Source organism: Lissotriton vulgaris, chromosome 2_1 (assembly GCF_964263255.1).
Source record: "Lissotriton vulgaris chromosome 2_1, aLisVul1.2, whole genome shotgun sequence".
NCBI lineage: Eukaryota > Metazoa > Chordata > Amphibia > Caudata > Salamandridae > Lissotriton > Lissotriton vulgaris.
The window spans coordinates 1,992,041,944-1,992,065,661 of NC_141687.1; the positions used below are offsets into that span (position 1 = coordinate 1,992,041,944).

The 23,718-nt window shown below is 46.2% G+C and overlaps 1 protein-coding gene across 6 annotated transcripts in view; it reads left to right on the forward strand.

The window, feature by feature from the left end:
• Positions 1 to 5,763: 5,763 nt before the first annotated feature.
• CRTC3 (CREB regulated transcription coactivator 3) overlaps positions 5,764 to 23,718 on the forward strand; it is a 1,134,508-nt gene continuing 1,116,553 nt past the window's right edge. For 2 of the 6 annotated variants that reach the window (XM_086958216.1, XM_086958217.1), the window contains exon 1: positions 5,997 to 6,528. Coding sequence is in view for 4 of the 6 variants with exons in the window: in XM_086958213.1 (XP_086814339.1) it covers positions 6,397 to 6,528 (132 nt within the window). In the remaining 2 variants the exon portion in view is untranslated. Of the gene's footprint in view, positions 6,529 to 23,718 lie in introns of all 6 variants that reach the window. The other 4 variants (XM_086958213.1, XM_086958215.1, XM_086958212.1 and 1 more) reach the window with 4 other exon arrangements.

The following is a 23,718-nucleotide window of genomic DNA, read 5'->3' on the forward strand; positions in this document are numbered from 1 at the left end:
ATGACCACACTGCTACACTTTTGGCCATACATGAACACAAAACCTCTACACTTCCTGAACATGATGCTAATATAGTGAGGAGAGATGGGAGTAAGCCTACCAGACATCCCAGCCATCGTGGGTTGTCTATTCTTAGCTGGAACGTAGCCGGGCTAGAACCAAGGCTCTCAGACCCTCAATGGGCCAAGATAATTGATGGCATAGATATTGTTGTGTTTCAGGAGACTTGGGCTGTTGGGAACCTACACATAGAGGGCTACCATTGTTTCAGTGTAACAGCGCCCAAACCTAATTTTGGCCGAGCAGTGGGCGGTTTGTTTATTGGGATTAAGATTTTGGCTGGTGGCACAATCAGAGATTTGTCTAGTGGGAATCCGAACATACAAATTCTTGAATACAAGTTAAAGTTAAAGACCCGGAGTTATTTAATCAATTTTTATAATAATGATTTTTACTGTGTACCTAATAAGAACTTCGAAGCACTGTCAAAGACCCTACACAACCTGGAATTTAGTCCACAGACTGACGTTGGGTCAGGGATCTTAATTGGGGGTGACTTCAATGCAAAGTTACTAACGAATTGTGGGACTGAGGATAGGACCCATTTAGACCAAGCAGAGCGAAGGGGCACTGAACTAGCCAACATACTAACTGAGTTTACCCTTGGTGATGCCATGGTAACAGGCTATAGTTCTAGTGCTTCTCATGCTCCTACGTTTAGAGGTAGAGACAGTAGTTCCACCATTGATTATATCTTTATGTCGCCCCACTTAATAGATTGTGTAGTAAAGTCTACAGTGATAGAGACATCATTTGGCGATCACAACCCACTTACAGTAACTTTGAATTTTGCCCCAAGTTCGTTTTACACAAACCTAAATGGCGCAAGGGACATCACACCCTCGGCCGACGGATTGCGATTAAAATGGAAGGGGTTGACAGCTGGGCAATCTTGGATAGTGTACAAACTAAATACCCGCATTTGATTGAGTCCTGCTCATCCATGGACGGTAATCACCATAGGATAATTACTGACTTTGGCAAACTGTGTTCAACCATAAAAACTCTCTTGTCAGTCCTGTTACCTAAGGAAGGGAAAGAACCAAGGTGGTTTGATTTTGCCTGTTCATTGGCAAACAGGGAATTAAGAAGGGCACTAAACCCAGGTGTATTACGACTGTCCAGACAGCCAGGAAACAGTACAAATTTAAAATAGCAGAAAGAAAGGCTGCACTACTCTCGGAACAGTGGGAATCGCTGGTCGCCAGTGCAAATCTGGGGGGGTAGTGGGCCCTTCTGGTCTGCAGTCAGGAAAACAAGGGAAATGGGCAAAAAGCTTACACCAATTAGCTGCAATATAACTAGTAGTGTTTGGGAGGCCCATTTCTCTAAAATCTACGCTGCTCCACCTGAGGAGTCGATGACCCTCAGCCCAGGACAGTTGCGTGGCCTACAGATTGACGCCCACGAAGTAGAAATAGCTATAAAAGAGAGCCTTGGAAACAAGGCGCCAGGCCCTGATGGTTTGCCCATTGATATCATTAAGTATAGCCCGGATTTAAGGGCACCTATCCTTCTTAATGTATTTAACAGTTTGCCAACAGTGCCCATGCCCACTACCTGGGCAACTAGTATTATCGTCCCAATTTTTAAAAAGGGAGATAGGTCGGACCCAGTCAACAACGCCTCAATAACATCGGAATCCAAGGAAAAGCACTTGAATGGATCACCTCGTTCCTCACCGGAAGAACCCAGAGAGTCCGCCTCCCACCATTCAAGTCCGAGGCCACTGAAGTCATCTGTGGCGTACCACAAGGATCCTCACTCAGCCCCACCCTCTTCAACGTATACATGAGCCCCCTCGCGGCCATCGCCCGCCAACACAACCTCAACATCATCTCTTACGCTGATGACACTCAACTAATCCTTTCTCTCACCAATGACCCCAGCACCGCCAAAACTTACCTACACGAAGGAATGAAAGAAGTTGCCGAATGGATGAAACAAAGCTGTCTGAAACTGAACTCAGACAAAACTGAAGTCCTCATCTTAGGTACATCCCCCTCTGCATGGGACGACTCCTGGTGGCCGGAAGCCCTCGGAAAAGCACCCATCCCGACAGACCACGCACGGAACCTAGGCGTCATCCTGGATTCTTCACTCTCAATGAACAGACAAGTCAGCGCCGTATCCTCTTCCTGCTTCAACATTCTTCGCATGCTCAGAAAAACATTTCGCTGGATCCCCACCGAAACAAGGAAAACAGTCACCCATGCTCTGGTCACAAGCCGACTAGACTACGGAAACACCCTCTACGCAGGCACTACCGCTAAACTCCAGAAAAAACTCCAACGAATCCAAAACGCCTCAGCCAGGATCATATTAGACATCCCACGCAATGAACACATCTCTGGTCACCTTAAAGACCTCCACTGTCTGCCCGTCAATAAGAGGATCACTTTCCGACTGCTAACCCACGCACACAAATCACTCCACGACATCGGACCAGATTCCTCAACTCACGACTGTCCTTCTACACCCCCTCCCGCCATCTACGTTCTTCCAGCCAAGCCCTCGCCACTGTACCTCGCATCAACAAGACCACCATGGGAGGCAGATCCTTCTCATACCTGGCTGCTAAAACATGGAACTCACTCCCCGCTTACCTTCGCCTTACCCAGAACCACCTTGCATTCAGAAAGCAACTTAAAACGTGGATATTTGACAAGTAATTCTCCTCCCCTTTCTAAGCGCCTTGAAACCCTCTGGGTATGTAGTGCGCTATACAAATTCTCTGACTTGACTTGACTTGACTTGATCTCCCTTTTGGACAACACCCTAAAAATTCTGGGGCGAGTAATCTATAATAGGGAGCTTGAATGGACTGAAGACACAGATTTACTGGACCCGTGTCAGATGGGATTCAGGAGCGGGTGGGGACAGTAGAGCAATGCCTGAACCTAAAATTGATAATTGACAAATATAGCATTGCCCGATCATCCCCCTCTTACCTTGCTTTTATGGATCTTTCATCCGCTTTTGATCTAGTGAATAGATCTAAACTTTGGACCATCTTATTGAATTACGGGCTAGACGAGGCTCTTGTTAGCTTCCTGGCTTATCTCCACACTGACCTTAAAGCACAGATCAGGATTGGGATGGGCGGAGAAGTTTCCGGAGCTATCGATATCGGCAGGGGGGTGAGACAGGGGTGCGTTTTAGCACCCCTGTTGTTTATCATCTACATTAATGGTTTATCAAGAAGTCTTAAACAAGTTACTAGTGACGTCCCGACAATCCTGGGGAAACCCCTACCAGTGCTATTATACGCAGATGATGCGGTGCTCATAGACCGCACACCAAATGCCCTCCGCTTACTTGTTCAAAGCTTTGTCCAATATATGGAGGGATTAGATCTGCGTGTAAACTTTAAAAAATCTTTTATCATGTCATGTGGCCCTGGGAAACGGAAGCTCAATACCATACAGATAGGGACAGATAAACTTGAATCTGTCTCTACATTCCCTTACCTAGGATTGGTTTTCGCTGCAAACGGCTCGTGGAGTGGGCATCTGGCCCACGCCACAGGCAAGTTCTCGAAAGCCACCAACTCTATTTTGAGCTTGCCTCGCCCGAAGAAAATAGGTGCCACAAGAGCTATTTTAAATTTATTTAGATTACAGTGCTTACCAGTAGCCTCATATGGAGCTGAGGTTTGGGGGTTGGGAAGTAGTCCATCCATTCAGCGGGAAGAAAATCGTTTTTGCAGAAAAATACTGGGCACTCCAATCTCATCCTCTTATTTTATCTGCCATAATGAATTAAATCTTCCTTATGTAGGCGATTTTATCAGAGCCAGACCAGCACTATTCTGGATCACGGTTTGGAGGAACAACTCAGCCACCCTCACACAAAACATTATAAAGGACTGCTTAAATTGTGACTATGGCATGGCGATTCCATGGCTCTCATGAGTCTTCAAAACACTGAGCGCCGTGGATAGAGGCAATCTTTTCTCCGACCCCACCAGGATTGAGCCTAAGGATAACATCGAGGTTAAACATGCACTGTACGCACTTTATAAATCAGAACGGATGGGAAGAGATTCATCGAAATCAACTGTTGCAAAATACTTGGGAAATGAATTGTGTAGGCAACAACTCCCGCCCTATCTCACCCTACCCATGACTAGCTGGGAGAGATCGCTTTTGATCCGTTTAAGAGCGGGTTCAGTGAAAGTTTTGTTGTCCTTCCCTTTGGGTTATCGACACAGTACTGATTATAACCCCTATCTGTGTGATGGTGTTAGTTCATAGGATGATTTGCACTTCCTATTCTTCTGTAAATTTTACTTAAGATATATCAAATGATTTTTAGTATTAAATCTGTTTATTGAGCAGAAAATAATCACACTGCATCTCACAAAAAGCATCAGCGCCGACGCCGAGGGGCGGCAGTCTAGGCCTGCGGCATGGCTTACGCCCAACATAGTGATACCAAACAGTCATAGTTAACACAGCAAGCCGCCTACAACCCATCCGGGCCGGCCGCGTCCAAAGAGGTGCTCAAAAGGTGCAAGTGGAGCTAATAAAATGCCAAGGAACAGGAATCTTCAAAACGAAACAAAACTATCCCCGAACCCCCCGCCCCCCCCCCCGTCCCCCCTCTCCTTGTCCAATAGTCAAGCACTGGGTGACACGCCAACGCTGCCTTATCTACGAGCCAAGTGGAGCCACACTCGCTGGGCCCTTGCGTTTGTGTGTGCGTGTCTTAGGCTCCGGCAATGGGGTATCCGCGTCCCGCGAGGCGTAGCAGTCGCAGATACCGGGATCAAATGATTTTTAACCCCATATTTTAAGAAACACAGACCCCTTTCGCTCAAGGAGTCTTATATAATGTTGGTTTCCCTGGATTCAGATTAACTGATTTTTCGCACTAGCACTTTTCTGAGACTGATAACACAAGTGCGCAAAATGATGGAAAATCCTTGAAAATAGCTTCACCAGAATTGTATTACATTTTAATCATGAAATTTTTGTAATAATGTAAATGAACTGTTTTAATGTGGTACTTTTGTGAATTTTATGAAATTCGAATAAAGGTCTTTTGAACTTGAACTTGAAAGGGTCATTGCTATTGTCATACCTAAAAAGGGCTTATCCCCAGGGATTAAACCCCTAATAATCAATCCGTTAATTAAGCGTTCTATTTTACTTACGTTATAATCCTTTTCACTGCTTCTCAGGGAAGTTACTTCTTATAAAGTGTTTAAATCTTATTAAAAAAAAAAAAGGAAAGGAAAGTGATGTCACGTTATATGCAAATTAGATCGGTCTCGCACTGTACCCTTTCCAATATTTTAGGACTAGCGCTTATGTTCTTTGCCTCCGCATTATCTTTTTCCATACAAACGCTTTGTTATTATTTCAAAGTATTATGCAGTAGAGAGCGCTCTGCATTCTACTGTGGGTATTGTTTGCTCTCTATGAAAATCTAAATAAATATTTTTTTAAAACAAGCGAAAAATAGATACAATTGTTCCTGAGAGATCGTGTTTCTATTCTTCGAAACATGAGACTACCTGTTGACGGCCACTTGTTGCCTCTTCTGACGGCGGGGACGACGGGTGTTCTGGTGGCCGGTGGCCGTTTTCGTGCTGGCGCGAGAGGAGTGTGGGCGGGAAGGAGGTGGCAGAGCCTCGGGCAGGTAGGCGAGAGGGCAGGGCTGGGGGTGGCCCAGGGGTGTGGCAGGTAGTCTTAGGGCGGGTGGGTGCGTCAGAAGCGGGCAGAGCAGACAACTAGGTGGGTGCTGCGGGGGCGGGTAATGACTGTCAGTAGGCGCGATGGAGGTGCGTAAGAAATGTCAGCGGTGGGCTAGGGCAGGGTAGCAATGTCCGAGACGAACTAGGGGCCGGGCTAACCCCTGTCAGAGGCAGGCTGGGCGGGTTAGAAAAGTCAGGGGCGGAGTAGTAGGCAGGGGCTTGCCCCGGGACTGTCGTGCTCTTCGGCTGTTTGTTGTCGCAGCACTGCTGTTTGTACTTGGGCCCCGGGGGTGAGTGTAAGCCGCTCTCTTACAACGCTTTCATCTTGACGGAAGGATCTGGAGCGGACCCACACGAGGAATTGTAGCTCGAAAGCAGCATCTGATCCAGCACTTCGACCGGACTGGCTACTGTCTGATCCATGACTCTGTCAGGACGGCTCCTACTTTTCTGATGGCACCCGTCTTTCCACGGGGAACCGCCGACGACCGTGGCGGTCCAGGGCCGCTACCCTGACTCTCGGGGGGCCTTTGCCCCGCCTGACCTGGCACTCATGACGGGCTGAACGGGCCGGGTCCGTCTTCGAAACTAAGAGTCGGAGTCGGAGCCAGCGCACGCCGCCCGCGGCCTACACCATGGCAACATCCCCGGGCTCGAGTAGTTCCAACCCCCGCAAGTTCAGCGAGAAGATCGCTCTACATAACCAGAAGCAGGCTGAGGAGACGCGGGCGTTTGATGAGCTGATGACGGACCTTACCATGTCCCGGGTGAGAGACAGAGACCCCAGGCCCTCTAGACTGTTGAGCCCGCAAGTGGGCGGGTGGGAAGTTAAAATGACCCACTGCATTCTTAAAGTAATCCTTTATTTGAATGAGCTGATCTTCATTTTGTCCATATTGCGACCCAGAAACTTGTGACAAGTTTCATACCATGTCTTCCAAAAACGTATTCAAGTTCAATGCATTTTGATGTTAGCCTGTGGTTAAACGATCGAGGACCCTGGTCATAACTTTGACGTGTTGGGTGCTCTAACAACTGTTGTCTGTGATTGTGCCGGCAGAGCAGTGCAAGTGTAGGAGAGGAGAGAGGGGAGTTGGATGACCCCTGCAGGAGGTGATGTAGTAACGACGTTCAAACCGCGCAGTCTTAATGCAGTGGGGATGTAAAACGTGTTTGCGGTAGAGGAAACTACTAGGCTTATCATCAGGTGGCTTCAGGAGCGGAGACAGTGCACCTGCAGGAGGGCGTTAGATGTCTAAAGGAAGGAGTGTCACTGGGGGAGAGGGCCCGTTCAGATGTGATGTGGTTACCAAAGGACTGACAGGGCGGTCTACCAGAGGCAGTGTTATAGGGCGCAGGAGTCTGGGGAAGGATGTGAAGTACCTAAAGAAAGAGGTGTGACGGGAATTGTGGCCCACTGGGGAGGGAATGCGCAGGATCCATTCAACAGGTCAGGCCCATGCAAAATTGCCCTGCGGCAGCAAGTGTCAGAAGCCACAAGATCGTACTGGAAGGAGGAGTGCGAGTGTCACAAGGTGTTCGTAGAAGTGGGTGTCGCAGCAGCCAAGTCCATGCTGGAGGGCACGTTACAAAAAGCAAAGTTTTTCGGAGGTGGTGTCGCAGTTTCTGTACTTGAAGGATGACAAGTATTCGAGGTCTGTTCTGTAGGGTGTATGTGACCTGCACGATAAATGTCAGAGTGGGTCCTTCTTGTCTTTCCAGTGGTGTGTGGCCCGAGTGGAGCTGTCAGAGAGCTAAGACCTTGCAGGAGGAGTCACAGGAAGGATGGGAATCGCGAGCCCTGAAGTAAAGAGTTCGCTTGTACAAGAGAGGATGGTAAAGTCACAGTCTAGGTGTCATGTAGGTAGACATTAACAGGATTGAGAACCTATGTAACATTTTTCACTGGGTGTACTGTTCCTGCTGTTCCTTTCAACAGGGCCTAGTAACTCTGTGAACATTTGTCACATGATGGGGACTATTATTGTGGTGGAGGGTCCTTTCAAATGGGAGAGAATGCAAATAATGCAGCCTTGATGCCTTAGTGGGCTCAGTCCATGGACACAAGTGTGCCATCTGATCCTATAGCACGTGTTCACAGGCCTGCATAACAAATTGCAACGGGTATGCTGTGCAGGTGTTCTTCAGGTCTCTGCATCATGAAGGGACAGAGCACAGCAGAGATCACTGTACTGAAAGGATGGAGTGTTGTGGGTATAGAGTATTGGCAGTAGAATGCACAGCGTGACCCACTTGGATAGGTAAGGACAGTGTTCTTGTAAATGTCGGTTCTCGGCAGCACCGAGCTGCTTGAGAAGGTCCAAACTATCCTGTTAGGAGAGGTTGGTGTAGTTTCTTGAGCTCGAGAGGTATGAATGCAACAGTATTTCATCAGAATCCTGTTAGAGGGATTTAACAGATCTGAGGATCCCAGCAGGAATACATGCAAATTGTCAAAGGGTGTTGGTAGGACACGGTTGAACCCACAACAAGGCGTAAAGATCATTCCATATGGAGTGAAAACGGGCATAAAACTTTGACAAGAAGAAGTCCAGTGTTTTCTTTCTAGAAAAGATTAGGAACTATGTCTCTGGTTGATATTAGGGTGGAGCAGTGGAACTTAATTAGATATAATTGAGTGCTGAAAAACAGTTCGGTGTTAATGAGGTTGCTATAATGCCCAAGGTACAAGGAAAGTGAGGTGCAGGAAGATCTTCACTTGTGTGGTGCAACAAGCCCATGCTCCATGTTGCACAACCAACCCAGTGATTCCGTAAGAGGGGTTGGGTTCAAAATGAACATGAAGACTTTAGTGTTATGCTGAGTGGCTGTTCATGGGTCTTAAGTTCCAAGCAAAAGGGCCATCATTATGATACAGAACCACCTCATTATCAAACAGACTTCAGTGTCTTTTACACGATGAATAGGATGGAGCTGGGTTCCATTCCCCATTCATCAAGGAGGATATAAAGGGCACACTTTTATTGTGGTAGGGTTGTTGCAAGCATTAGGATTCTGAGACAGGATAAAGGGATGGCAGGACACTGCCGCAATGTGTGGCAATGGAAAAGCAACAATGCACAAAGTTTTATCTAGTTGTGGATGTCTCTAACTGGGCCTTGGTTTTTGGACAGTGATGGTTATTCTTTGGCTCAGGACCTTTGCAGTGTCAGTGACTGGGTTTAGGGTCCTAGCTGAATGAGCTGTAGGAGGGTGTTCAGGAAAGCAGACCTGTGAAGGTGGACATTGCCTAAGTATTGCACACTGCCCCATAGAGTGACGCTGTATTGTGTTCCCAATTATATAGCCCTTCATACCAGTGACCAACTGCCAAAATTAGTTATTGGATGGGTAGCACTCTTCCTAACAGGAAGTGCATGATTGGAAGTTTAAAGCTAGAGTTGGATTATGACCCATGTGGGATACGTATATAAGAGGGCGCATTAATTATTTTTAGGTAGAGGCAGGCAGCACCTCTACATCCGCATCAGAAACATGATGCTCAAACCAGAAGTGGATTCTAATACATCATAAGTAGTGTCTGAGTCCAAGCAAATAGTGCCGGAGAGCAGGATGAGTTTTAGTGAACCTCTGAGTTTTCGGGTTTCTACCATTAATACATGAGGCAAGCATTTTATACATTACTACGGGTACATCCAGGGAAGGGAGGAGGGGAAGAAGCGGCAGAGTACAGATATCCCCTCTGTATGTATTCCATTTACCCCATATTTGTGTCTATTTTTTTGGGGTATCCCCTGGAGACATATACAGTTTTTTCCCTAAACATACACCAGTCCATATCCTTCATCCAGGTATTTACAGATGGAACCTCATGTGCCCCCCACATTCTAGCTATGTTTTTTTTTGGCAAACATATTCATGTCCGATGGCTCCCAAATATTTAACAAACCTCTTTTAGCCTCCAGGGCCAGGTTTTGTCCCAAGGTCTCTTCCATACAGTGGAGTATTGCTTTCCAATATTTAAAAATGTGGGTGCACTCCCAGAGTATGTGTAAGAATGGGCCTTCTCTGCCGCCACACTGTCGCCTACACCGAGAATCTTATTGGAAGTTTTTTTGACCGGAAATCCAATGAGTATGCAATGATAGACTTGCAATACATTACACTATCCAGATAGGAAAGGGTCTCACCCATGCATAAGGGTTCTATGCCGACCCCTGTGGGATACAGTGAAATCGCAAGTGCGCTCTGAATATGAAACTGAAAAGACTGTTCATCATTTTTGACACTTTGTTGCTTTTGTGTACACCCATCAGTCGTTATTCTGACCATTGCAACGTTTTACACCACTTACACCACCTGTCTGTTGTGAATATGCTTTTGAAAATGTCTCAATAAACTGGTATCTATCCGTTTCATTCCTTGGGATTTCTTACTATTGTTTGATCCGTTTGTTATGGATAGTTTTGCTGCTGGATTTGGTGCTATGTATAGATCGTAGGTTGTGTTGGCTCAGTACTCTATAAATTTACTCCTGAGGGAAATAATACTGTTGATCGCAGATAGCCAGTGCCATCATGGAATACGATATTGTCCTTAATGTATGCTTACTGATTTGAAGCGAGTGCTTATTTTCTGTTAGATATTCAGTTATAAATAGATCTCTAGTACCCGCCACACAGGGGAGCAGAATTTTTACTGTGGATTTTTAGGTCGACTTTACTAGACAATGCATGCAAGGTCTGTTGGGAGGCATTTAGTGTCTTACCAAGAAATAGAGGGGGTTAAAGCTCGCCCATTGCTCCTCATAGTTTGACTTTCCTTGTCAGTCTTATTTCCTTCCTATTCGCGTCCGAGCTTGTCAATCTCATGTTTGTCCCTTCCATGGCGCATTGCCTTTTTACAGTCTCTTTGACTGGCTGTCATCACAGGTTCCACTGCTTGCTTTTCAAGCACCACTTTTTAGGTCTCGCCCACGCAGCGCATGCGCGCTGCATTGGAAAAAGACCTTTAGAAATCGCTTCGCCTTTTCAGGCAAAAACTTGCACGCATTGCATTGCTTTCAATGGCAACACGTGCACATTTGGGGATTCCCCTTCGGTAGCGAGCTTTGGCAACATCTGTTTGTAATTAGCTTCCAAACAGATGGTGCCCAAGGATCGCTCCCCCAAGGGAATCGCTGTGTGTTCTCTCGGCCGCACTCCTCCCACTTGTTAACCCGTACTGTTTCACTTTCGCGGCTGCAGGCCGCTTTTGTGTTTCAGTGCTTGTTATTAATTGAGTTTCTCTTTCTGGCGACAGGCTCCTGCGTGGACACGGATCTGCCGCATCTTTGCTAAAATGCTCTTTTGCGGCGCTTCACCCGTACTGTAGCCTGTGAATAACCCCTCATTGCTGCATTCCAGCTCAGCACTCTCGCCGGCTGGGTGTCTCCAAGTTGGGCTCGGTTCTGCACACGTGATGACGGTAGTGAAGAGCGTTCTGTGTGTCTCAGCTCTCAGCTGTCGGCGCTTATTTTGTACAGCTGGCGGCGAGACCCAAACACTGGTTCTCCAGGCCCAAAGTCAGATGCTCGGTGGAGCCAGACCGCAAAAACCCTCACATTGCTTATAACCGAGCGAATACGCTCCTGTATGTTTGACCTAGCCACTAAGTACAACATTTTTTTTTTTTTTGGGGCCATGCAAGGTATTGCAGACTTTCACAGTAAACTCATCTTATCAATCGCGCAGCTGGAATCTGGGTTCTCATTCTGCAGCATGCTAGTCCGTAGTTCCCGTTCATGGCTCGGCGTTCCTGCTTTTAAATAGGTTATGCGGTGACAGTTTGCTATTGATCCCCGAATGAGGAGGGTGCCGACCCCGCAGCAGATCTCTGCGACCATCCCTTATCTCTCGGCCCTCCTTAAAAGTAGGCCGGTGGCAGGCGTGGAGATGCTGAGAGTGGGAAGGTGTAGCGTGACTGTTCTTGTAGCCCTCTCTGCCTGAGCTGCTCGACTCCAACTGTTGCGTCCTACCAGTAATGCTAGAACTGCCTCTCCCCTTATATTCCTGGTTTGTACTTTAGGATACAGTTGAAGGACGGCAAGAAGGGACACTTGAAAGATGCACTGCACTGATCCTTAGCTGGTTACCTCACACCACTCACTGCCCCTGTCATGCTCTGCCCTGTCTGTGATCCACTTTTCAGAATTATGCTGGTCCTCCGAAGCAGTGAATCTTGATATGGAAAAAATAGTGTCAAATGTTCTGTTATATTTTATCCAGAATGCTCACCTCATTGCTAGTCGGAAAATACGTGCTGTTTGTGAGTGTGTGATAAGGAAACTGTAGGAGAGGCATTTGCTGGTAGCATTTCCAGAGCAGAGCGCGCATATCCCCAACATATCCAAATACTTGAGAGCCCGATGTGCTTTGCTTGAGTAACTGTTATGCTTTAGACAGTGCTTGGAAAATATTGTTATGAAGAGGAGTGTGCATAACATTTTGCTTCGCAGCACATTGTATACTTTTCCAGTGGGTCAAAAACATAATGTAAACAAAAAAGGTCTTTCAAAATCTTTTAAATAAAGAGCTAAGTTTGCGTAGTTGCGATCAAATCCGTTTCTGTAATGTTTAATTAATGCATATATTAAATCCGAAAGCCTTGTTCATTTAGTAACTCTTCAGGCATTTGTGTAATAAAAAAAAAATTATATGCAATATTGTATATCCAAAAGATGTCTTATAAATACCATCTCCTACAATTTAATTCTACCAGTTTCTCTTGTCCCTTACACAACAAACATATCCAACTAATTGTCTGTGCGGTTTAGAAAGTGACACTCCAGGTACCCCTATCTGAAGGCGATTGAGGCGTATCATTTGATGAGCGGGTGCAATAAAAAGCCTAGACGTATGCTCTTTTCTGGTAGGACAGATACGGAGAGGGTAATGATCCTGATTCAGAGTTTGTCCGACTTCAGGCTTGTCTATTTTTAATCACCCAAGATAACGATATTAGGGTATGTTATTTATCAGGCGTGGTAAATAGCACCTATTGTGAGTGTCAAGGTTATAGCATGCAGATTTTGGTGCTTTCGGGACAAAAATCATAATTGTACGGTAAATGCATATACTTTTCCCCTGTTCAATTCTGGCAGGATTGACCGGACGAAATTTAATGAAGTTAGAGATTTTAAATGCACCCAGTAATTACCGGATGCAGTGAAAACCATCCAAATGGTAATTGCGACCCCCGAGCAAACTAGAGGTGGGTGACCTTATAAATGAACAGGGAGATCCAGGGGTCTAGCTTGGATCTTAGAGCCTGTGCACGAGCTAAGCCCTGAAAATGCTTGCTTTGTAAATCCTATACCAACATCATGTGAAATATGACAGTGCCTCTTCAAATTCAAACAAGCATTGGCATAGCCAATAGGACTCACCTTTGGGAACTTATAAGTGTTTAGCCTTCCCACAGTTTATGTTGTTACCCCAAGGATGTTGTGCTGCATAACTAAATACTTATAACGTCCCAAAAGCGAGACCTGTTGGCTATTCCAATGCTTATTTCTTTAGTGTGAAGCACTCAGAGTTTGTGCGTTTTCTAGCCGTCTCCCTCATGTACTTCTCTTCCAGTGCACTCCATGTTGCTCTCTTTGCCAGACTGCTTCTCACCATCCTCCTCTTGAGCTCGCCCATGTGTTTTTACCTATTGCTTGTCCTTACCCACGCCATCTGTGTTGCTTTTCCATAATCTCTATGATGCTTTCTGTGCTGCCCTCCCTCCTTTGCTTTCGCATCCCCTTCAGCACTCCCCCAACTGTTACTTTTGTGTCCTCTCCCATGTTGCTTGAGTGTTACCTCCTTCCCTCCTCTGTTCCTTTGCTATTGCCTCCACATTCCCCTGTGTAGCTACGCTGTCCCCCCACCCTCCTTCATGTTGCTTCCTCTCCCCGGGTGCTTTTAAAAAACAATACTTTTGCACATTTATTTACTCGTTCGTAATTGATACAACTCGGATCAGTAACTAAAAAGAAAAAAAGTACCCAAATTATTTATTTATGTTTTGCAGAGCAGTAAACCTTTATTAATGGCAGGCAGAATTGTACAAAATTCACAATTAGAGAGATATACAGTTTAATTTTTGCGTGAGCAAGGAAAGAAAACCTATATGCATCTTATGCACAATTGACATCAATATTGCAAGTAAATAACAGGTTACAATTCCAATAGCATACATACAGGCACATCAAAGATAAATAATCAACTATCAATGCTTATTCCCGCTCTTAGTGGCACTGTCACATGAATATGCCGCTTTTCCCCGCATACCATTACCCTGCATGTTGTTACAACGCGGTTGTTACAACGACCGTGTTGTAGCAACACATTCCATTACCCCGCAAGTCTTTACAATGACTTGCGGAGGGGGGGCGCTGGATGTTGGAATAGTAAAATTTACTATTCCAACTCTAGTCTGTGTGGACTGTAGGGAAGGTGTTGGAATTAAAATCCAACACCTTCTTCCCCTCCGCAAGTCGTTGTAACGACTTGCGGGGTAATGGTATGGGTTGTCACAACGCAGTCATTCTTACAACTGCGTTGTAACCGCATGCGGGGTTACGGATGCGGGGTGACGGCTGTTTATCCTGTCACATACATACATACATACATGCATTGTCTGCTGATTGAGGGAATGGTTCAAAACAAGCACCCTCTAGTATCTGAGTTGTGAAGGGATGGCGTAGTGTTATGCGATTGAAGTAGGTTCTATAGGTTTCCCAAAATTCCCTGTGGTCATGCCCTAGGATGTACCAGGTTACTGCATTCCTCAATGCTATTGTGGCAATAGGCCATGTCTTTTAACCACGTAGTCTCAGTGGTGACATCCATCGTATTGCCACCTGGCGTTTGGCTAGCAGTAGGGCCATTTACGTGAATCGACAGATCAACTTGGGTAAAGCTTTAGTAAGCCCTAGTAGGGCCAATTCTGTTGTGGGGTCAATGGGACCTTGCTCACTTTGCCACTGGATTCAAGCTAGCCTTGCTGAAGAGGGGTGTTACCCCGAAACCCGTCCTATGATGCTTGTTTTTGGTCCAGAAGACCTGGCTTGGCAGTTCAAGCTGGACTATTCCCACGAGGAACAGGATCAAGACTGATTTGCATATGGCTGGGTCTGAACTTGGGTGATGGATTTAACCTGGATCCAATAGTTACTGGGGGTGCGTGTCTGAAAAGTTTCAGTGCGAGGGCCATCTTCTCATTGTGTTTGCTTTCTAAATGATGCAGCTGTTCCTGAAGAGGGTAAGGGCCGTTAAGAGGAGCCAATGGAGTCCATTCAGGGTTAGGGGTGACGTGTATGAATTTCGTTGGGTCATTAATGGGGCATGTGGATTGTGGGTAGAATGTCTTTTAAGAGGGCTATTGTGAAGTCTGTCTGGGAGGCAGTGGGGTAGGGTGTCACTTATGTCCAGATGTAAGAAATGAGTGCAAGAATACCAGTTTTAAATTTGCTTTTGTTTCTTGCAACTATTCTGCTTGTACTTTCGACACACAGGTCCCATGTTTCACACTTGCATTGTAGCTGCTCATTTAGTTACCGTTTGGGACCAACTAAGAGGCATCCTGAAAAGTTTCTGTTTGTGTTAACTTGTCACAAGGCACCACTATATTTTCACACCCTTACTTGCCGTTATTCCGCACTTTTCTTACCAAAAATGTAATCGGACCGTGGAATGCTGGAACCTTTTCGGTCTCTTGGGGTTGACAGCACCCAACGTCTTTATTTCGCTTCTTTCCCTTAACAGAGAATTCTTTTCAGGCGTGCTTCTTTAGTAGAAGAGGACCAAGACGCTTTGTGCCGTAAAAAGAATGGTCTGGACTGAAAACATCATGTCCTTCCGACATGGATTGTGACATGGCTACTCTAAGTGCAACTGTCATTGGGCGTGTTTGCACTACCACACGTATTATTTGTATTGTAACTCACAACTCATTTTTTTTGCTTTTTATTAGTGGGTTTCTGACATCATGAGCGGAATATGAGCAAACGTACTGATTTTAAAAGCAGTGTCCGAATTGCTATCTGGATGTATAATGTTTGCATTTAATTGTTATCGGTTTTAGGGGAACCGTATTTTTGGACTGGGTGGATGGAAGCCAGGTGCGATTTAAGTCGTGCTACGTTGTAGCACTTCACGGTTGATCTCTTTTCTCAAGTATATTTATTTGTTGTGATTGTTGGCATAAACGCGATCCAGACAGTTCATAACTTAGAAGATTGTTATTGGGTCGGTCAGCTCGCTTTCCTAATCACTCCATGCATGTTTGCTGCAGTTGTTCTTGACAGCCTACGAATATAAAAATGTTTTTGCAAAGTCTTTGTTAACATATGTCTTCCTAGTTGACCCGAGAAGAGTGAATGTTACCTGTTAGGGTGACAAATATCCTAATTTTTTTGAAATATCTTTATTCGGCAATTTTATCACCATAAAAGAGCACATATACATATACAATTCACATTTACCAATAAAAATTTGTAAAATACATAAGAACAGGGAGATCTCATTTTGATAGATTTACAACACAACCAGATTAGTATCGACCAGTAGGGCCCCCCGGGGTTTTAATAAACGGGAGCGTATCCGCCATGCATTTCCCAAAAATTTGGCCACCCCACAGATCATGAGGGCAGACGAAGAGTCTGTAGAGAGGACACGGAGTGCCTGTTTATGGCACCTCAGCCCTAATTCCCTACAGACCGGTTTCAGCCAAAGCTTCCTCGCCCCTTTATAGGCTGGGCATGCAAACAACAGGTGGGCCACCGATTCCTTGGGGGCCGCACAGCCGGGGCATGTACGTGAGAGGGCATCAGAGGCCGACCAACTTGCCGTGAAATCAAGTACTGGAAGCGTCCCATAGCGCAGTTTCAGGTACAGCGATCGATCCCACGGTTTAGTTATTAGGTCTAAAAAGGGTTCCAATTTCCTTACACTCTTAATTGATAAAAATTTGTCCGTAAGTGAACCCACATTCGTAGCCCTCGTGGCCTCACTCTGGACCCAATCCCAATAAAGTTTTTTAATAACGGCTTTGGGTGGCGGGGATTGAGACTCCCATGCCTCTCTTAGACCCAGGTTGATGGCCAAATCCTTCAGTTTTTTTAGCCATCCTATTTTATTACCTGTGTCCAGCAAGAGTAGATCATCCATCCCTTCTGCATACTTAGCCAGCTCCTCAGTTCTTCTTAGTCGAGACCAGAAGAGCAGCGGGCTGAATTTATTTTCACCTGTAACATTGACTCTGTAATTATGTTTAATACGATTGTGGGTTAATGTTTTAATTAATTTAAGAAGTATTTATTTTAATGTACTATTTTGTTTATATGGCAAAATAAAGTCCAATCCACGATGATTATTATTATTCATGACACGGGGAAGGTAGGTGACTAGTGTTTTATTTTTAATTTACTAGTGCAGGGAATCAAAGCCCATCCATATTCTTTTTTTAATTAAGATTTTCATTTGCATTTTAAAAATAATTACATAACTCATGAGTGTGAGATAACCAGGCATCAATACACATTGACAATTGCTGATAGATAGAACAGATCTTGACCCCCTCCCAGAGCAAGGACAGGGCTCCCCAACGTATGATTACATAGATACATATACTGGAAGACCCCTCAATAACTTGCAACAGATCTGTTGACAATGCAGGCAGTAGGACAGTCAAGGTGCAATTTCCGCCCCCCCCCCAGTCCCCCTGACAGGCTGGAGCTCTACTCCCCCAACTCAATCTCCAAGTCATAGTACCGTAACCAGGGAGTCCATATTTTATGAAATGTTCGAGGACATCCCTCGCTACATATGTTGTTTTCTCCGCCACCATATACATATTTAAACAGTTCCTCCATTCCTGTATGGTAGGGTTTTGGGAAGCGCCACAGTAGCGAGCTATGTCTCTTTTGACAACTACCAATCCCAAATTGACCAAGAGAAGCTTATATCGTGGAAGATCTACTTCCGTGTTGATCCCCAATAGTATAGAGCAAGGTTATACCTCCAGGTGAGCACCCATTATAGTATTCAATTCCCGCACCACTGTGTACCAATACATTTGTATCTGAGTACACTCCCAGAGTGTGTGTATGAATGTTCCCCGCTCTGCATGACATCGCAGGCACTCCGGGTACTCTGCTCTGCCAATCGCGTGCGGCCTTGTCCTATCAAAGTTAGCCCTATGAAGGATTTTGTACTGTACAAGGCGCAGTCGCATCCTGATCACCACTTCACGGGGATGCATAAGGGCGGCCTCCCAATCAAGGTCTTCTAGCGGGCCGGTAGTACGTTCCCATCTTACCCTGAGCGGGCCTACGTTATTAGGAATATTATTAATTTGTGTCCTATAGGTTAGTGAGATAGCCTTATAAGGAATCTCTTCCTGGAGGAGTCTTCCCTCTAAAGGTGCATATTCAGAGAGCGTCACCTCCGCAAGCCCTTTGGCTCGCCAGGCATGCCGAAACCGGAGATAGGCATAGTGTTGGTTCGAGTGAAGTTGGTAAGTGGCCTGCAGGGAGGTGAAGGACGCCTATTTGCCTTTGTCCAGGACATGTCCGACTTTGGAGATTCCTATTAAGTCCCAACTATGGAAACCTCTCAGTTTCCTAATTTCCTTCAATCGGGTCCCTGCCCATAGTGAAGTCTGCCTAGTGGGTTTCTTGTCCCATTGCATCTGTTTCTCTGCGCGTTTCCACGCTTCTACCGTCTGTTGCGTGGCCAGGAGGAGGCGGGCGGTACCCGGCCCATCATACAGGTAATGTCGATATGCATGATCTTGGAATTGAAGTTGCTCCAACCGGTAAGCGGGATGATCACCCGTAGCGTGGCCCCGTTCATTGACTATAATAAGATGTGCTGCCCTATAGTCGGCCCTAATATCCAGTAGGGCCAGGCCCCCATTATACGGATTCCGTTGTAGCGTTTGCAACGCTGTAAGTGGGTGGGCCCCATCCCAAAGGAGGGTACGGATTTCCCCATCAAGGGATTCAAATATGCCATCTGGTATTTTAAAGTACATATTCTGTAAAATGTATAACAACTGTGGAAGATTGTTCATTTTTTACATTGCCTCCCGCCTCATGATCGTCCGAGGGAGTCTCCTCCACCTCTTAATATCTTCTTGAAAATTGGAAAGGATATATAGAATATTGTGTTGTAAGCAAGACAGAGTATGAGTAGTGATATACAATCCCAGATATTGGAACCCATCCGGAGACACCTTCAGACAGCTCGGATAGGACTAAGGTGTCGCCACCCTTGTCACTGGGTACAAGGTGGATTTATTTCAGTTAATCTTATACCCCGCATGACAACCATGATCTTCAAAGAGTTGAAGAAGTTTAGGAAGAGTTTCAGCTGGGTCCGTCACATATAGCAGAATATCATCAGCATAAAACCATATGCGTTCCTCTGCAAGGTGGCCGGAGTCGTCGAGAAAGCCCCCTAAGCCTGGGGTAGATCGAACTGTACAGGCCTGGGGCTCCAAAATGAGTGCAAATAGTAAGGGGCGATAGGGGACAACTCTGCCTGGTACCCTGTTAGATAGCCCAGTTGGAAGATAGTACCCCATTACTAGCACTCTAGCTTCAGGTGCATTATATAAGAGAACCAGCCACTCCCTGAACACGGGCGGAAATCAAATTTCTCCAAAACACACCACATACAGGGCCAGTGAATGGTGTCAAATGCCTTCTCGGCATCTAAAGAAAGGAGTAGATGTTGAGCCTCGCGGCCTTGAATTGTGTCCACCCAGTTAGCCACGCGTCGCAGATTAAAGCGGGTCGCTCGCCCTGGCATGAATCCAGATTGGTCACAGTGGACCAGGGAGGCAATGACCGTCAGGAGGCACGTCGCAAGTGCTGTGGCCAGAATTTTAATTTCGACATTAAGCAAGGATATGGGACGGTAGGATCCACACTCCTCTGGCGGTTTCCCAGGCTTATGGATAACCACCACAGTGGCCGTCTGAAGATCCGGAGGCAAGCACCCTTGTTCCGTGGAGTCCAGGTACATCTGTAATAAGTGCGGGGCATATATACTACTGTTTTGTTTAAAAAATTCCCCTGGAAGTCCATTCGGACCAGAGGTCTTACCGGATTTTAGCCAAACAAATTCCTCAGTAATTTCTTCAAGAGTGAGGTCTTCCTTGAGCCTGTCTCTATCTGTTTGGGACAGCAATGGCAATTGGTTGCGTCCAAATATTGAGTGATATGGTCTATGCTCACCTGCATTTTGGCTGTGTAAAGGTCTTTATAGTACTTAGTAAATGCCCCTGCTATATATGTGGGTGTAATATACACCTGTTGGCGATCCTTAATAGCACGTACCCACCTTGCCTCAAGCTCCTTTCTGCCTAACCATGCAAGGAGTTTTCCCGCCCCATCTCCCGTTTCATAGAGCCGGTGCACGACAGCCAGCAGTTGCGATCAGACTGTGTTGGTTGTGTTGTTGAAATTACCAGACCCCCGTCTGGTAATTTCTAGCTGGGCGAGCGCATGGGCGTCTGGATCATCTATACGTTTACTTTCTAAATGCAGCAGATTGGCCTCCAAAGTCACCAGCTCTTGCATTTCTCTTTTCTTTTTATGGGCTACAATATTCTGTGCTCTCTCTCGGAGAACCGCCTTGTAGGCCTCCCATAGGGTGACCGCCGATTAGACTGAACCATTTTTGTCTTTAAAGTACAGTTTCGATTCTACTCGTAATTCATCCGCCACCTTTTCATCTTTTAGGACCCTCGAGCTTAGTCGCCAGTTTAACTGGCGGCCCGCTCTCCTTCCGTTGTCACCAAGAGTGGGGAGTGAGCCGAAATGTCCCAGGCAAATATTCTATTGTGTCCACCCCAGCGACCTCCCCTGCAGGTCCAAAGAGATAATCCAGTCTCGAGAATACCATTTGTGCCCCCGAAAAATAAGAGTAAGCCCAGCAATTCGGGTGGTGTCGTCACCACAGATCAGTCAAACTCAATGCGCGTTGAAATTGTGCCAGTGCTGTGGGTTATGGTGTCATAACCGTGGTTGTGTACGATCTATCATTGGTTCGATAACAGCGTTAAAGTCTTCCCCCAGGATGTGTGTACCAGGCCCAGATAGCAGGAGAAGCCCTGTGAGCTTGTCTAGCGTGCGTTGCTACAATCGTGGAGGAGCATATACACTTGCCAGGAAAAATTGCTTGCGTCTCCAGGTGCCCTGCACCGCCACATATGTCCCATCTGGGTCTATCCACCTGTGAGCGACAGGAAAGGGGGGGGACTTTCTGACAAGAATCGCAACCCCTCCAGAGCTTTTAGTGAAACCTGCATGACCAAGAATGGTATAGTGCCCTCTGGCCAAAAAGGGAACACTCAACCCCAACAGACGTGTCTCTTGCAGAAGTACAATATCAGGTGCATGTTGTTTACACCCCACCCCAGCCTCACGCGCGGTTAGCGCTCTAGTTGTGCAGCAGGCAGGGCTATTAAGCCCTCTCGTCGCCCTGAGCGCGCAGTGGTAGCGCGCAGGGGAGCGCCTTAGGACGCGCCTGAGACGCGCCTGAGACAAGCCAGAGAGGAGCCCGTCTGCGCCCGGACGGGGCCAGGGGCCATGATCCCTACATCTCCTGCGCAATGCCCGAGCTCTCTTAGGAGGTTAAGCTATTCTGCCCAAGAACTACGCAATTTACAATCTATCTCCCTTTCGAGCTGTGTGGAGGACCCATGGCCTCTTCCGGATGGCCCGTTCTTGTGCAAGATTTGTAAATATCAGTCCATCCCCAGTAAAGAGCGCTTCGAGAAGAGACTGCCGGAGAACCTTAAGATTTCTTCCCCCATAGGCAACAGCATTCTTTGTAATGTTAGGTCCTTATCCAAGCACTACTCTGAGGTTTGGGACCTGATTCATTCTGCTCTTCCAGCTTTTTGTTTCTGTACTGAGACATGGTTAAAACCGCATTTGGTCCCAGCTATCACGCTTGGGATTCCAGTGGGATATAAAATAATTAGGCTAGATCGCCCCGTGAAAACTGGTGGGGGGGGGGCATTGTCTATAAGGACATTTTCACGATTACCATCTTGGACCAAAGCTGTACCAGCGACATTGACATTTTGGTTTTTAAAATAAGCAGCCACATGGGGACCAGCTGGAAGGGGGCATTCGTGTATCGTCCACCTGGCCCCTGTGTGGCTGCCTCCACGATATTAATGGAGACTTTGGCACCCCACATCTGTATGGGGACCAACTTCTTACTCCTCGGAGATTTTAACATTCATAGCGAACTGTTGGACAATGTAGAAGGTCAAACTATGTTAACAGATTTAGCCACTTTGGGCCTGAAACAGTGTAATAATGGGCCCTACCCATCAAGCCGGACACACTCTGGACTTAATTCTGTCGAACTCCCACATGCTGACCTGTTTTCCTCCCAAACAGGTAGAATGGACGGATCACTCTGTGATAGAATTCATTTTACCTACCTTGATAGAGAAACGCCCTCAGCCTGCCCTTCTACCACTCTGACGCAGACAGTGGTACAAAGGGTCTTCAGAGGTTTTTAAGGACACTTTTAAATCCCCGGGCATTCTTACCTCTGATACCTCTGACATTGCTCTCTCCAAATTCAACATGGCTCTAGACACTGCAGTGAATTCTATCGCTCCTTTAAGAGCGTGTAATCAGCGGTCCAATCACCGCCAGGAATTGTGGTACTCGGACCTGCTGCGATCTGAAAAGAAAGTATGTAGGAAGTTGGAGAAGACCTGGAGAAATTCCCATACTATAGTAGATAAAACCTATTATCACTCTGCCTTGAGACTCTATCATAAAAATATTAGAGCAGCACGGAAGAATCACATTATCTCTCAATTGGCTGAGGCAGGTAAGGACCCGAAAGTATTATATCAGGTTCTTCAAACGTTTACCAAACCCATAGCTTGTGAAAGTCCTGAAACTGTGTCTCAACAACTCTGTGACGATACTGCCAGATACTTCCTGAATAAAATTGAGTCCATCTGCGAAAAAATCGCTCAATCAAGAATTGTAGCCGACACCAGTGATCCTCCCCAGGGCTCACTACAGGGGACTGAAGACATTAGTTCCATAAAAATGTCCTCTATACCAGAGATCACATTGGATAATGTCAATTATCTGATTAGCACAGTTAAATCAGGATGTCCGGCGGATCTTGTCCCTGCCCGAGTGATTCATCTAATAGGAGACACACTCAGTCCGACTATTCAGACACTGATCAATCTTTCTCTATCTGAAGGTTCAGTTTCATCAGAGTGGAAGAACGCCCTAGTAAAACCCATTAGGAAAAACACATCAGTCCCTTGGTCTGACATGTCTAATTTGAGGCCTATTTCTCTCCTGCCTTATCTTAGTAAATTATTGGAGAAGCATGTCAATTACCATCTCTCGAGTTTCATTGAGCGGGTCGGGTGCCTGGACCACTCACAATCTGGGTTCAGGCCGAAATATAGTACCGAAATCGCCCTACTATCTGTCACGGATAACATACGTATGTCCTTAGACAGAGGTCTGTCTGTGGTGTTGGTGCTGCTGGATTTGTCGTAAGCATTTGACACCATATCCCATGCCATCCTTTTAAAGAGGCTGGAGGAGATTGGACTGGAAAAATCTGCTCTGGCGTGGTTTTCTAGCTTCCTAACGGATCGTACCCAGCGGGTGAACATTGGGGCATTTAGTTCCGCCTCATCCAAAATCACTAAAGGAGTTCCGCAGGGCTCCTGTCTCAGCCCTACGCTGTTTAATGTTTATGTTGCCCCTTTGGCTGTAATCATGAGATCCTATGGGTTTGTACCCATATTTTACGCTGATAATACCCAGCTGTTGTTCACCTTTAAAACCTTTACTCCTGCGGTAAGGCAAGCCTTCTCGAATGGCATGACGGCGGTCTCCAGCTGGATGGCCAATAACTTTCTCCAATGTAATGTGGGAAAGTCCGAAGTCATGCTGT